The sequence below is a fragment of the Ursus maritimus genome, unplaced genomic scaffold (assembly GCF_017311325.1).
Source record: "Ursus maritimus isolate PB19 unplaced genomic scaffold, ASM1731132v1 scaffold_33, whole genome shotgun sequence".
Taxonomy (NCBI): domain Eukaryota; kingdom Metazoa; phylum Chordata; class Mammalia; order Carnivora; family Ursidae; genus Ursus; species Ursus maritimus.
The window spans coordinates 5,272,137-5,288,584 of record NW_024425897.1 but is presented as its reverse complement, the minus strand read 5'-3'; the positions used below and the strand labels follow the sequence as shown (position 1 = coordinate 5,288,584).

Sequence of the window (16,448 nt, the reverse complement as noted above, 5' to 3'; positions counted from 1 at the left end):
AAAGACAGTCTCTTCAATAAATGGTGCTGGGAAAATTGGACAGCTATATGCAAAAGAATGAAACTTGACCACTCTCTCACACCATACACAAAGATATACTCCAAATGGATGAAAGACCTCGATGTGAGACAGGAATCCATCAGAAATCTAGAGGAGAACATAGGCTACAACCTCGTTGGCGTCAGCCACAGCAACTTTTTCATGACACATCTCCAAAGGCAAGAGAAACAAAAGAAAAATGAACTTGTGGGATTTCATCAAGATAAAAAGCTTCTGCACGCCAAGGGAAACAGTCAAAAACTAGAGGCAGCCCACGGAATGGGAGAAGATATTTGCAAATGATGCTATAGATAAAAGACTGGTATCCAAGATCTACAAAGAACTTCTCAAACTCAATATGTGAGAAACAAATAAACAAATCATAAAATGGGCAGAAGATATGAACAGACACTTTTCCAATGAAGACATACAAATGGCTAACAGACACATGAAAAAATGTTCAAAATCATTAGCCATCAGGGAAATTCAAATCAAAACCACACTGAGATACCACCTTACGCCAGTTAGAATGGCAAAAATTGACAAGGCAAGAAACAACAAATGTTGGAGAGGATGTGTAGAAAGGGGATCCCTCTTACACTGTTGGTGGGAATGCAAGTTGGTACAGTCACTTTGGAAAACTGTGTGGACGTCCCTCAAAAAGTTAAAAATAGAGCTACCCCTATGACCCAGAAATTGCACTACTGGGTATTTACCCCAAAGATACAGACGTAGTGAAGAGAAGCACCATATGCACCCCAATGTTCATAGCAGCATTGTCCACAATAGCTAAATCGTGGAAGGAGCCGAGATGCCCTTCAACAGATGACTGGATTAAGAAGATGTGGTCCATATAGACAATGGTATATTACTCAGCCATCAGAAAGAACGATTACCCAACATTTGCAGCAACATGGATGGGACTGGAGGAGATAATGCTAAGTGAAATAAGTCAAGCAGAGAAAGACAATTATCATATGGTTTCACTCACTTATGGAACATAAGAAATAGCAGAAGATCGGTAGGAGAAGGAAGGGAAGAATAAAGAGGGAGTAAACAGAAGGGGGAATGAACCACGAGAAACTATGGACTCTGGGAAACAAACTGAGGGCTTCAGAGAGGAGGGGGGTGGGGGATTGGGATAGGCCGGTGATGGGTATTAAGGAGGGCACGTATTGCATGGTGCACTGGGTGTTATACGCAAATAATGAATCATGGAACACTACATCAAAAACTAAGGATATACTGTATGGTGACTAACATAATATAATAAAAAATTATTATAAAAAAAAACACCAGGTTTTGGTGAGGATGTGGAGAAATGAAAACCTCCAAATACTGCTAGTGGGAATGTCAAACAATGGAGTTACTTTGGTAAACAGTTTGGTAGTTCCTCAAAAGTTAAAACATGGAGTTATCAGTTGACCCAACAATTCTATTCCTAGGTATATATCCAAGAGACATAAAAACTTATGTCCACACAAAACCTTGTACAGGAACGTTTAAAGGAGCATTACTCATAACGGCCAAAAGGTGCAAGAGACTCAAATGTCCATCAACTAATGAATGGTACACCATAATGGCATATCCTTACAGCTGAATATTCAGCAGTAAAAAGGAATGAAGTATTGATACATGCTATTACATGGATGAACTGTGAAAACACTGTGCTAAGTTAAAGTTAGTCAGGTACAAAAGACCAAATATTATATAATTCACTTACATGGAATACCCAGAATAGGCTGATCTATAGAGATAGAAAGAAAATTAGTTGTTTTTTGGGGTGGTGGTAGGAGTACTGGGGAATGCTGGATGATAGCTAAAGGTACTGGATTTCTTTCAGAGGTGACAAAATGTTTTAGAGTTAAGAGTGGTGATGGTCACATAATTCTGTGAATATACCAAAAACCAATGAATTGCACACTTTAAATGGCTGACTTGTTTTCTGCGAATTATACCTTGACAAAGCTGTCACAAAAAATTAAGAAAGCACCATCATCAAAAGAAACTAGGGAATTATCACAATACCAGTGAACTACCTAATTTTACTGATAAGGAGTTTCTTTAAACTCTATCTGCCAAATACACTAAGAATCTCTACTAGATTGAGGGATGATGTCAAGAGACACCGTAGTGAACAGCGGAAGCTCTCTTAATCAGCCTCTATCTCACACTCCCCAGTCCCTCTAGATCATACTGACAATCTCCATGACTACTAATAGCCATGAGTAGGCAAGCTACTCTGCCCCTACCAGGTGAGCCATATGCTTATCTTAAACATGCTTATGCTTAAATTTTGTCTGTAAGGTTTGTTCCCAAACCCATGCATTCAAAAGCACTTATGTGCTTACAATAACAATTTAATGAAATAATGTCATAAACTGATGAAATATGTATATATAAATACTACCCCAAAGAAGAATATAAGCAAACAGCAAATGAAGAATGCACATCAAAAGAAGAATGATCTTAGGAAATTGAAGAAAATTTCATGGATGCCTGGGTGGCTCAGTTGGTTAAGTGTCTGCCTTCTGCTCAGGTTATGATCCCAGGATCCTGGGATCGAGCCCTGCATCGGGCTCCCTGCTCAGCAGGGAGACGGCTTCTCCCTCAACCCCTCCTCCCTGCTGTTCTCTCTCTCTCTCACACATTCTCGCTCTCTCGCAAATAAATAAAATCTTTAAAAAAAGGAAATAGAAGAAAATTTCGGACAGAAATGTTTCTTCTCTTGAAGAGAAAATGGACCTATGTCTAATCCTTAATATGACCTACAAGACGTAGCACCACCTTGCTCTCCCTACACGTCCTACAACTCTCCCACACATTCTCTTTGCTTCAGACATCCTGGTGTTCTGTCAGTTTCAAAAAGTTCGAACTCCTAAGAGTTCTCACTGTGATTTCCTTCTGCCTGGAAAGTTCCATCCATGTATCTAAACCCTTTCCCTCAGTCTGGCTAATTCCTTGAAGCCAAGTACCTTTTATGCAAAGATACATGTACCTCTGAGACTAGCACCCAATTGGTGCTCAATGAGTGAGACAATTTTGTTATGTAAATATGGGAAGAAATGTCTAAAAGAATAAACAGCCATTACCACTAGGTGGTAGGATATAAAGTGTTTGTTACTTTCTTCCTGGTATCTTTCTGTGATGTACTAATTTTGACAACAAATATATATTATTTCTTCAAAGGTGAAAGGTACTTTGAAAAAGGTAATTAAAAAATCTAGCCCCTTCCCACCTTGATCCTTCAACACTGTAGTGTCTATGCTGAAAAATACTGATTTTACTAAATATTTAAACTTTTCATTAAGGCATATTGATACAACTCCCTGATAAGGCGAATCATTAAGAAAACTTTCTATTCTGGGGCGCCTGGGTGGCACAGCGGTTGGGCGTCTGCCTTCGGCTCAGGGCGTGATCCCGGTGTTCTGGGATCGAGCCCCACATCAGGCTCCTCCGCTATGAGCCTGCTTCTTCCTCTCCCACTCCCCCTGCTTGTGTTCCCTCTCTCGCTGGCTATCTCTATCTCTGTCGAATAAATAAATAAAATCTTTAAAAAAAAAAAAAGAAAAAAGAAAACTTTCTATTCTATTCTAAGTACATAGAGGTGCTTCAGATACCTGCAGGGTAAACTTTCTGCTCCTTCAAGAATACTATGTTTACTCCCAGATAATTTGGGCTATTCGGAAATCCTTTAGCAGACATACATATATAACTGTTACTGGTCTTCAAATAAAGTAAAAGCTATACAAATGAACAATGGTCAAACCATGTGCCCTGTACTTAAGACATCTACGACTACAACACAGAAAGACATCTTGATAATAAATGTTATGAGAAAGACGAAAAGAGGTCAGAGCGGAGAAAAGGGCAGGGAGAAAGAGAGAAGCAAGGAGGGAGGGAGAAATGAATTTTAAATGTAACAAGTAACTAACATAATGTGCCAGTCTCTGTCAGATGACACATGTAATCTAAGTGAAATTATCTATTTATCACACCATTAATAACTCACTACCAACCTCTACTAATACTCACACTCAGAAGCAGCAACTCAAAGGCAGACACAATTTACTCTGAGGACACATAAACCAATTTCCAAATCATTTAAGTTAATGTCAACCAAAAAGCCATGTAAATTCAGGCATGTTTGGGTTTCTAATCCTAAAGCACAGGAAGCAGAATATGAGCGTCCTTCCCATTTCTTTTGGTCTGTTGACCAAGGAGAAAAAGCTGTTACCAGCAGTTAATGGAGACTATGCTTCTAATCCTTTCATAGAACATATACTATTATTTTAACCTCTTGTCATGCAATTCCTTTTATAAAACCTTAAAGTAAGGTTTAAAATCAGAGAAAGCCTTCTGCTGAAAGAGCAGTAATTGTCTTTTTGTTTCTGCTTTAAGATTTAATTAGTTTGGTATCAAATACTAATTTCACAATCATTTAAACAGGCTCATTATGCAGCTAAAATTATGCACAAATGCAAATATTTTCATTAAAATATTACAGCTGACCCTTTAATAACACGGGTTTGAACTGCATGGGCCCACTTATACTGTTTTTTCAGTGAAATACAGTACAATACTATATGTGTATTTTCTCTTACGATTTTCTTAATAACATTTTCTGTAACTTACTTTAGTATAACAATATAGTATATAATACACATGACATAAAAGCTTATGTTATTGGTAAGGCTCTTGGTCAACAGCAGTTAACCGTAGTTAACTTTTTGGGGAGTCAAAAGTTACACATGGATTTTCAACTAACCCCATGTTGTTCAAGAGTCAACTGTATACACTTCTTCAAGTTACATTTTTTTTTTTAAGATTTTATTTATTCATTTGACAGAGATAGAGACAGCCAGCGGGAGAGGGAACACAAGCAGGGGGAGTGGGAGAGGAAGAAGCAGGCTCATAGCAGAGGAGCCTGATATGGGGCTCGATCCCAGAACGCCGGGATCACGCCCTGAGCCGAAGGCAGACGCTTAGCCGCTGTGCCACCGAGGTGCCCCTCTTTAAGTTACATTTTTGAGTTCCTTTTGAAATCAACTAATGGATACCAAATGTCAATTAAAAGAGGTATTACTCATCCAACTGCCACCGAGTCTGCATGAGCCAGAGGTAAAATCAAAGGTCAGTGGGCTGATTTAGCTAAACACAAAACGGGAATTTTTAAACATTATAGTGTGTTAACGCAGCGAACTCCCACATACTACTTTTGGAAGTTTATTTTAGACTGCTCAGGAAACAAAAAAAATTTCATATAATCCTGTTTGTGTCAAAAACTGTATATAATCAGAATGGAGTAAGTCCAAGACACTAACTCTGATGTATTTCTTGGCTCGTTCTCAAGGTCTTTGGGTTCCCCCACAAAGCAGACTAATTCTAGGTCTGGTTCCCCAGGAGCTTCAAATATATAGAACAACTCTTGAGTCATTCTGAGTAAGTTAAAATCAAACTACTTCACAAATTGCTACAGTACAGAACTCTATGTTCATCTGACCAACGGGGATGGGGGCAGGGTTGAAGGTTCAGGGGCTGCAATCATTCCTTTGCGCAGTTCACACTGAGCAGGAACACAGTCCCTGGCGACACAATACCGGGAACTGTAGTCACAGGGAAGAGATATATACGGAATAAGGAGACACTCAGCCATTTCACCGCCCCAAACGGGGCACTAAACTAATTTTTAGCATTATGCAGATGCCTTACACTGCAGATAAACAAAGGCTGAATAAAGACAAACAAATGAAAGGTGAAGGGAAGTGGTTCTGCAACATGCTGGCTATACGGCCCTGAGCAAGTTACATAACCTCTCTATACTTCAGCTCTGTTTCTAGAATTTGTTTCTAAGTTTGCTATGAGGATTAAATTAATGTCTATAAAGTATTCAGCATATACTTAGCTCTGAAGTATTTTTTAAAGATGCACGTGGGAATGAAACAGTATTTATATACAGTATATATGAACTCTATTCCTAAGACGTGAGCATGAATCTTTCAAAGTTTCCGTCAGTAAAGGTTACATTTTTCTGCTATGCTACGATTTTTATAAACTAGCTTTATCAAGGTTAAAGTATTGACAATAGTTAATTTAACTTTATGTAATGCTTTACCCATTCCACTTAAAACAGAGCTCATATACCAAGGGAAAAGGATTGTTCTAGTTATTTATTTAACCTTTCCTGCTAAAGGGCAAGGGCCTCAGTGCTTCATAATTAGTGGTGGTTAATAGAAAACAGGAACGTGATGAAATTTGGAAAGCTGAAAATTTACAACAATGAAAATGTCTCAATTAAAATACTTAAAAATTCAAATCCTTTATGTTATAACATTTTTAAGAGCTTGGCAATTTTCTTCGAATATAAAAGTATAACCCACTAAATTATTTAGATAATGGCAGTAGGAAAAACTTGTAAAATGAGGGTAAAAGCTCCCCCAAGTTGTGGACCAGAACTGCCTGTTTGACAGGCAAGTACCCACAGGTACAGGTCAGTCTTAATTTAAGAGTTTATAAATGACCAGGCTGAGCTGTGAGCACTTCTAGAGAGGGAGAAGCAGGGGTAATGCACTGTTTAAAATTACATGCCCTTCTCAAAATGAAAGGACAAAATACAGATCAGTGGTAGACAGGGGCCTGAAGGAGGGAAGGAAGGTGAGGGAGCGACCACCAAGGGGCACTGGAGGAGTCTAGGGAGTGACAGAACTTGATTGTGGAGATGGTTAACACAACTGAATATCTGTTAAAACTGGAAGAACTGTAACTGAAAAAGGTAAATTTTACTGTACGTAAATTATACCTTCAAAAAATGTAAAAGAGATGTAGAAAAAAATTAAATTGCCTATTAAACAATTTTGCAATGTCTTTCAAAACAAATTATATGAAAGATTTTGCTTAATGAATTCAAATGCTAGAATATACTTTTAATTGAATAAGTTAAAAAATTTTTCCAAACAGGGGCACCTGGGTAGCTCAGTCAGTTGAGCATGGGACTCTCGGTTTTGGCTCAGGTCATGATCTTGGGGGTCGTGAGACTGAGTCCCACATGGGACTCTGCTCACCATGGGGTCTGCTTGGGGAGTCTCGCCCTCTGCCCCTCCCCCCTATTCGCACATGCATGCGAGCATGGGCTCTTTCTCTCTCTCAAATAAATCTTTAAAAAAGTTTTTTTCCAGTGAGAAATAAGGTATAATACTTGATCTTTTAGAAACATTAAGCTGTCTTGAGATAAAAGACCACATAAAAGTTGACTGAATGCCTATGTATGGCCTCCTTGTTTTCTCTAAACTCATAATTTTGTTTACTTTTTCTGAATATAGGAAAAGTAGTAAAAAGAGAATTAAAGTAAAACTAGAAAATAATTCATAATATGATTTCTACAAAAACTATTAAAATACACAGTTAAACACTTAAAGTTATACGTCTCAGTGAGGGAGGGTCCTGAAGGCCCGAAAGGAAAGGGATTTTGCTTTCCCTAGCAGTCACCCTGAGGCTCCTTGAAAAGATAACTTTCTCTATCCCAGAAACTAGACACCTCCCAGCTTAGAATAATAAGCTATATTAACTAAGCTAGGCTTTATGCTAAACTCTCTGCAACCACTTGGGATGCCTGGGTGGCTCAGTCGGTTAAGCGGCTGCCTTCAGCTCAGGTCATGATCCCAGGATCCTGGGATCAAGCCCCGCATTGGGCTCCCTGCTCAGTGGGGAGCCTACTTCTCCCTCTGTCTGCCACTCCCCCTGCTTGTGCTCTTTCTCTCTCTAACAAATAAAATCTTAAAACAAACAAACAAACTCTCTGCAGTTCCAACAACCTACCTTTCAGATGAGGAATCTTGAGGCCGAGAAGGGTGGAGCCAGAATCCCTGCCTAAGCACAAACACCCACCACACCAGCTCCCAGGGTGGAGGCCTGCACCACAATATGGAGCAAGCAACATGCTACTCCATCTTCTCCAGGGCCCTTCACAGTTCCACTCGTCTACAACTTGTGGGCAGCTCCTCTCTTGGTCTGCATTTAATGCCAGAGCTTGATGAGCACCTCCTTTCTCAACAGAAGAATGATGGAAGGGCAAAAAAAGGGGCTCCAGCAATCACCTTTCTGATCCAGGATCACCTCACTCTCGGAAATGACCCTGTTGTCTTACTGACAGAAAAGACCGGCTTAAATCCTTATTATCAAAGATTCCCTCAACTTCCCACTGTCTTCCTCAGGACTGTGGTTTTACTGCACTAAGCCCTCAATTCTGTTTCTCAGGCATAAATACCCATGCTAACCACACCCCAGCCCAACAGCTCTCAGACTTGTGGTTTTAGGACCCTTTTACACTAAAAATTACTAAGGAGTCCAAGGAATTTTTATGCATGTGAACCATAATCTATCGACATCTCCTGTATTAGAAATTAAACTGAGAAATTTTTAAATCAAATCACTTTAATTAAATCATTTAAAATATTAAATATGTTAATAGAAGTAACATTTTTATGGGAAAGAAACCTCTATTTTTAAAAACAAAAGCAAAAAAAACCAAGAAGAGTGATACTGTTTTACATTTTTGTAAAACTCCTGAAGGTCATGCTTAATAAAAGCCGGCTAGATCTTATATCTGCTTCTGAGGTCTGCTATGACATTTATAGTTACACAGTCATGTAGCCAAGGAAAACACCACTGTACCCTCAAGAGAATGAAAGTAGAAAGGCAGATAATGTCTTAGTATTACTTCAAAAATAGCCTGACCTTGAAAGGGTGTCAGGAACCCCCCCGAGCCCTCCTACCACACTTGGAAAACCACTGCTCTAGTCAAGCCAGAGGTAGTCCTACGTCTGATTTCAGCAAACCCACACTCTCTAACTTGGACTCCAACCTCACTCTCTCGCTTCCTTACCACTGCCATCCGCACCCCTCCGAAGGTACCTCTTCCCTAAAACACAAAACTTTCTACTTAAGCTGTCTCCTCTTTCTCTCAAGTTACTAAACTTCTTGAAAAAGTAGTTCCCATAACGTCTACTGCCCCTCCTTTTTATTATTTTAATTAACAAAGTAATACACAGAGAAGTTCTCATTTAAAACAAAAATCCAAACAATACAGATAAATCACCATCCACAATTTCAGTCTCTAACCACTGGCTACCCCTAGAAAATACTCCGAGCTGTTAGCTAATCGGATTGAACTTTTTATTTCCTTGTGATTTTCCCTCATCAAATAGTTACTTTAAAAAATCCTGAAAGGAGGGGCGCCTGGATGGCTCAGCCAGTTAAGTGTCTGCCTTCAGCCCAGGTCATGATCCCAGAGTCCTGGGATAGAGCCCTGCATCGGGCTCCCTGCTTGCCCCTCCCCCTCTGCTGCTCCCCCTGCTTGTGCTCTCTCTCTCCTGTCAAATAAATAAATAAAATCTTAAAAAAAAAAAAAATCCTGAAAGGAGGTTCTGTTCAGATTCCAATTCTTTTGGTTACCCAAGGTATAGGTCAAAGAATAAGGGCTACTAACTAGGAGATTACGGAGATAAAATGAGTGACTTTCCTATACCAAGTGAGTACTAAACGAAATGCTACAACCATGCTGATTTTATGGTGATACAACGTAAGACAGAATAAGAGACTTAGTCATTCTAATATATATAGAGAAAAGTGTCCTCAGGGTTTGTATAACATTTTCACATGTATTTATTTGCTCTTTAAAATTTCATAACCCATGAGGTCAACAGGAATTATGATTAAGGTTTTACAGATAAGAAAGCCAAAGGTCTAGGAGAGCAGGAGAAAAAATTACCACTCAAAATTACATAGCCAGAAAAACGCACACCAGAAACCACAGACAGAAGTTATATTTTCTGACTCAAATCAAATCCCACTCCTTTATATTACATTGAACAGGACATCAAAAATTCTCACAACATAGAAATATTAAGTTCTACTTTTAAAAAAATTAAGTTCTTGCCTATTTTTAGAGCTAATTTGGAAAAAAAATTATCTCTACTTCCAAAGTTGAAAATACAAAAATGAATTGCATAATTTCTGAATGCAAAAAGGAACAAATTATTTTTGCTTCTTTATTATACAATACAATCCCTTAGGAAGCTTGCATTTTATTTAAAATAACAGTTGAAATTTACTAAAATCTACATCAACATGTAGACATATTATCATAATAGAAAAATAACTTCTTAAATTCTTTATTTAGGCATTGCCATTAACAAAGACCCAAGACTCCTAATGTAAAGATGATGCAACAGTTGCTGAAAAGAACACCAGACACACATACTTCATGGATGCTCCCCTCATATTTCAGTGCTACTCTTGAAACTCCTGCAAGGAAACTCCCACAGGAATCATGTGGAAATTCCTTAAAGTTCACAACCAGGATTTTGAACTAAATTATTAAAGAGTACTAAACCTGCTTATACAAATAACAAACTATTTGATTCATTATTAATCTTACTGAAATATTGTTTCCAAGACCCTATTTTTTTTCCTACACCAAGGCAGCTCTACAGGAGCTCAACATATTTAAATGATTTATTTATTATGACACATTAGACTGGATTATGAAAAAAAACGAACTTAAACTATTTCTTATTAAGGGCTCTGAATCTTAGTATCTCAATTTCATACATAACAACATGGGAAAGTTTTAAAGCCATGATTAAGCCAATCTTTTTAACACACACTAGCATTTTAAAAATATGGGCAAGAGGGGCGCATGGCTGGTTCAGTCAGTGGGGCATGCAACTCTTGATCTCAGGGTTGTGAGTTTGAGCCCCACCGTGGGTGTGGAAATGACTTAAAGATAAAATCTTTAAAAAATATATTTATATGGGCAAGATAACCGATTTTTCTTCATATTTTACTCTTTTTAAATGTAAAAGATATATACCTGCTTTCAACATATCCTTGTCAGAAGACCAAAAACCCATGAGATATAGTTCAATACTTAAGTTAATCTAAAGAGCTGCAAAGCTACTTTACTAATAAATATTTGAGTATTTCTCTTACCTCTGTTTCTGTACAATGTGAATATCCCAATTTACCTGTAATAAAAATACAAAAAGTTACTTCCAAAGGATTTTAGCTTTTTTTATCACTGATAAAAATATTTGAGCTACTCTGGCATGGCTTCATTATACCTATGAAAATCTATGCAAATAGAAGGTGCTAGAATGACCAATATTCTAGATGGTCCTGCCTAGAGATTTGTTTAAATAGGCCCATAAGAAAATACTAAGTAGGAAGATGGGAAGAATATACTCAATTGTAATAAGACCTATAACACACACACACATATTTAATATGCATATATACAAGTTAATGAAAGTTAAATAAAAATATTTTTATTGAAGTCTTACTTTCTTTTAAAATATCCTAAAATACTTTAAAGGTATTTAAAAGGTACCTTTCAAAATACTCTAAAAAACCTTCAAAAAATTTTTAAAAGACTCTTGGGCTTTTCTCCAAATATATATTCCAGTTTAAAAGTGCAGTGATCATTTCAATGAAAGCATAAATGTCTCAAACTAATACTTTCTTTAATATATGATGGCTGTTTTTCTTTGATACATGATCAGACAAAACCACATTAATTTAGTAATTTTTCCAATAGAGGATCACCTAAAGAATAACTATAATTGAACAATATTTGGCTGTACCAACATCAGTATTTTCTCTTCATCACTGAAAAATAGCAAGGAACATGTACAATTATATATTTCTGTCAATTTGGATGAATAAAATATAATTTTTAAATAGAAAAAGAGCTATTTTAAAGATCACTTATTAGCAGTTTTAACAAAAAAAAATAGGTTACATATTTATATTGGGTAGTAAACAACTTAATTTGCCCAGTTCACACTTCTTAAATATCACTGTCCTCAGTTCAAACATACATTAACCTCTACCTCCTTCCCTCCAACAACACTCTCCTTCCTCCTAACTGCTGCTTCTCTCCAGCCTCTGACTTCCACACCTAGCCCTAGCCCACAGTGGTTGTTCCAGCAGTCTGTGTTTTCTTTAATGCTTAGTGAGTATTCATACACCTTAGAGTTTATGATGATACCACAAAAAAAAACCAAACCCCCAATGTATTTACGTGCCTCCCAACTCTTAAAATGAAAAAATTGAAATCCACAATTTCTAATGACCTAATGTGAAATACTGGCTGAAACTGAGACCAGAAAACATGGGACCGTGGGTTCTGTGGATTAAAAATTATATATGGGCAATAAATAATTAAGATTACATGAACACAGAGATAAAATGAGTTTAATATATAAAGGTTTTTCATACTATGGTTTGATAAATACATAATTATTATTTATATATTTATGTATTCATAAATGAAACTATGTATTATAGTTTTATATCATATATTTTTATTTATATATATATGCCTGCTCAGAACGGTAGTGCTTTTGGTAGCTTAATTATCCTATGACTCCTATAGAGAGGGTGATCCGCTTAACCTAGGAAAGCACTGTGAACAGGAGCAGTTCAAAGAAGGGCACAGACTACCTGTCAACAAACATTTAGAGTGTCTACTCTGTGGAAGAGAAGGAGGGAAGGAGGAGGCAGGGAGGGAGGGAGGGAGGGGAAAATACAGTGTTAAGACAATAATAACAGAGAGTAACCTCTCTGAGAGTACATGGATGTACATCTTCGGTATAATAATTCTCAAGGTAAAGAGAACTGCAAAGAAAGTGGTAGGTTTGTTGTTGGTAGTAAAGTTGGTAAAAAAATTTTGAAACTGTTTTGTATGGGAATCATGAACTGAGAGAGAAAGACCATACAGCAATTATGTGTATTATCTAATTTCATAAATAAATAAATATAAATATATATTTATATAATATTTATATTTATATATATAAATAATATATAATATTATATATAAATAATATATAAATATTATATAAATAAATATATATATATATATTTCCTAGCTCTTCCTCCAAAAGAGGGAGAAGTAATAGCATCCCATTTTGCAAGAGCACACCTAGCCCATTCCCCCTCAAAGGAACCAGTACTCAGGGGATTGGCTGACTCCATGGATGGGACAGATAGAGGTGAGGCCGTTTCAGACAGTGTGCTGTGTAAGGCCTAACCCTGAACAGACGAGGTTATGAGTGGGTCCTACCAAGATGTGAAATTACAAGATAAGCCAGAACATCTCTCTGACCAGAAAGTAATGAAGTACTCAAAAGAATAACAGAGTGATGTCAAAACGACACAAGTCCTATGAAATAAGGTTTTTTCAATGACCTCTATTATAAAACTGAAAATGTTTTCCTATAAAGAGTACCAAAAATTTTTGTGTGTGTGCACCACCGCTTCTGGTTATTCAATCGGATCTGGTGACTAAATCATGCAACTATGGAAATGTGGTTAAGTATGAAGTGCCTGATCACCTACACTACTCTGCCATCCAAATCCCTGCCCAGACTCTAACCCAGGAATCAGAAAATCCCAATTACATGACAGCAGAGCTTAAAGGAACCTTGGAAATGATCTTGCCCAATCCATTCATTTTACAGATGAGTAATCTAAGCCTGACAAGTCAAATGACTTGCATAAAATAACAGAGCTAAGAGTAGACTCCAAGGATCCTGACCCTTGTTACAAGCATTGGTGTGGTTTTGTTATCCTGCGCTCCATTCCCACTTGCCCGGACCGGTGGGATTAGGGAAGGGGACCACAGAGCTGCTACCGCAGCTGCCTACCCATTATAATACTGTTTCTGGAGAAATGGGGAAATGTACTCCCTGATCTAGCAGTTGGAAACTGCCAATATAGCAACCAAGAAATTTTCATTTGACAACTTTTGAGTCCTTCAAAGGTTAACCACCTTTCCAGAACCAAACCTAAGGAATCCCTCTAAAACCTAGAATCCTATGACTTCACTTTCTACAAGTCGAGTAAACTAAGCCGATGGTAGGCCTAACCAAGGCTTCAGATTATTAAATGCGGTGAATTAGTTCTTTCAATAAGACTAACGACTTTACTGATTGTTAATTAAGAGGCTAGATTAACTATCTGACAATGTAAAATAAAAGGAAATATTTGGAATGATATTTAAACATTAAATTTCAAAATATTCCCGTATTATTAACATACTTATACACTAGGAAGAAGGATGATTTGCACAGCAAGCCAAAACTTCAGCTCGGTGTTTCCCAAAAAGAATGGGCATTTTAACAATGCTAGAAGAATCAAGGCTGTGTTTTTTAGGCCCTTCTTTTTAACTCATTCTGAAATACCCGATCTGCTCTTGAGATTTACTGGACAAGTTCCCTCATGTCCTAGGAAACATGAAAACCAGTCTTCCTATAAACTGATATAAAATGGCTTTAAGGCATGCCTGGGTCCCTCAGTCAGTTAAGCGTCTGCCTTCGGCTCAGGTCACGATCCCAGGGTCCTGGGATTGAGTCCCGCATCAGGCTCCTTGCTCAGCCGGGAGCCTGCTTCTCCCTCTCCATCTGCCTGCCATCCCCTCTGCTTGTGTGCTCTCTCTCTCTCTCTGACAAATAAATAAAATCTTAAAAAATAAAACAATAAAGTGGCTTTTAAAAATAAACTATTCCTAATGTAAAATGTCATAAAGAACACAACTAAGATAACGAAGACATTTTAAATCCTAAACGTTGATAATCAGACACTTTCATTCAAAAGTCTGTTCAATGTTACCAGAGAGAGCATTTCAATGAACACATCTTGGTAGACCCACTCATAACCTCGGATGTTCAGGGTCAGGTCTCACACAGCACTCTATCTGAAATGGCCTCACCTCAGTGGAATCACAGAATCTGACGAACCACACAACTATGGTGGAACTTAAGGCGCAGTTTCAGGAAAATACAAGGTGCTCATGTGGATGAATACTGCTTTAAAATTAAGGTGGTGGAAACCTCAGCATACGGCCGAATTGTCTGTCACATAGTCACATGTCAATATGACTCAAATTAGCTGAATAAGCAGAAGGCAAACATGCCTGCCAGGAAGACCCGGAACCCCTATAATCTTTACAATAAATAAACAGCTCTCAGAATTATTCTCCAATTTTTTCCCATGTGGACAAACTGCAGGCAATGACTGGGTCCATCTGACCCTGGGAAAGTATGTTATTTTTTCATGAGCTGAGCATTCAAGAGATACACCCTGCCCTGCCAGCTTGCCTCTGCCCCCTCAGTCATTCAATAAATATTTGCTGAACACCTACTAAATACTAAAATACTGGTGATATAGCAGCAAACAAGCTACGCATAGTTCTTGCTCCCTAGGGCTTACATCTTAGTGAACAGAGACCCAAAGAAGCAATCAAATAAAATTTACTATAATTGGTAATGAATGCTATTAAGGACAGAAAAGGGAGCGAGAGAGAAAATAACAGAAACGATCCAATTTAGAACAGTCAGGCATGATTCCTTGAGACGACATTTAAACAGAGACCGTGAGATTGGGTAGCAGCTAACTGCGGGGCTGAGGGAAGAACCTGTTCCAGAACCAGGAGGCTGCCTGTGGTAAGGCTCTGGAAGTGTTGGGTAGGTTGGTAGCATAAAATGCATTTGGAAAGACAGGCAGGGGCAGATCACACAGGCCTTTCAGGACAGTGTAAGGAGTTTAGATTTGATGTTTAGTACAACAGGAAGCTACTGGACGTTAATATTAAGAAAGGACATGAGCTGATTCGAGGTGCGTTTCCAGGTTGGCCCTGCTCTGCGGTCAAGGTGAAAACATGGAGGGCAGACAGCCCCACTGTCCTGGATAGCAACAGGGTGGGGGTGGGGGGCAAACATGGAGGGCAGCCTGCCCAGCGGGTGGCAATGACCAGGAAGAAAAGTAGAGAATTAAGATATAATTCAGAAGCAGAATTGGGGCGCCTGGTGGCTCAGTCGTTAAGCGTCTGCCTTCAGCTCAGGGCGTGATCCCGGCTTTCTGGGATCGAGCCCCGCATCAGGCTCCTTCGCTGGGAGCCTGCTTCTTCCTCTCCCACTCCCCCTGTCTGTGTTCCCTCTCTCACTGGCTGTCTCTCTCTCTGGCAAATAAATAATAAATAAAATTAAAAAAAAAAAAAAGCAGAATTGACAGGACTTGCTAATGGATTGGACTGGGGGTGGAGCAGGGTGATAAAGAAAGAATGATACCCTGAACAAGTCCCATGTTTTCAGGAACAGTGTTTTCAAAGACTTCATCAAAACCAATCAAAATCAAGCGTAAGTTTAAGAACTCTAATACTCTGGGGGCACCCAGCTGGCTCAGTCAGAAGAGTGTGTGACTCTTGATCTCAGGGTCGTGAGTCTGAGCCCCACGTTGGGGGTAGAGATTACATACATACATACATACATAACTTTTAAAAAAGAGCTCCAGCACTCTACAAGAGACAAGTATATATTAGATCCACTTTTTGGACAGCTTTTATATGAATA

General features: G+C 38.3%; 1 protein-coding gene across 2 annotated transcripts in view; it reads right to left on the bottom strand.

Moving 5' to 3' along the window:
• SPIRE1 (spire type actin nucleation factor 1) overlaps positions 1-16,448 on the bottom strand; it is a 206,452-nt gene that overhangs the window by 171,075 nt on the left and 18,929 nt on the right. For both annotated transcript variants that reach the window (XM_040619622.1, XM_040619623.1), the window contains exon 2: positions 11,029-11,063. In XM_040619622.1, coding sequence (XP_040475556.1) covers positions 11,029-11,063 — 35 coding nt within the window. The remainder of the gene's footprint in view (positions 1-11,028; positions 11,064-16,448) is intronic.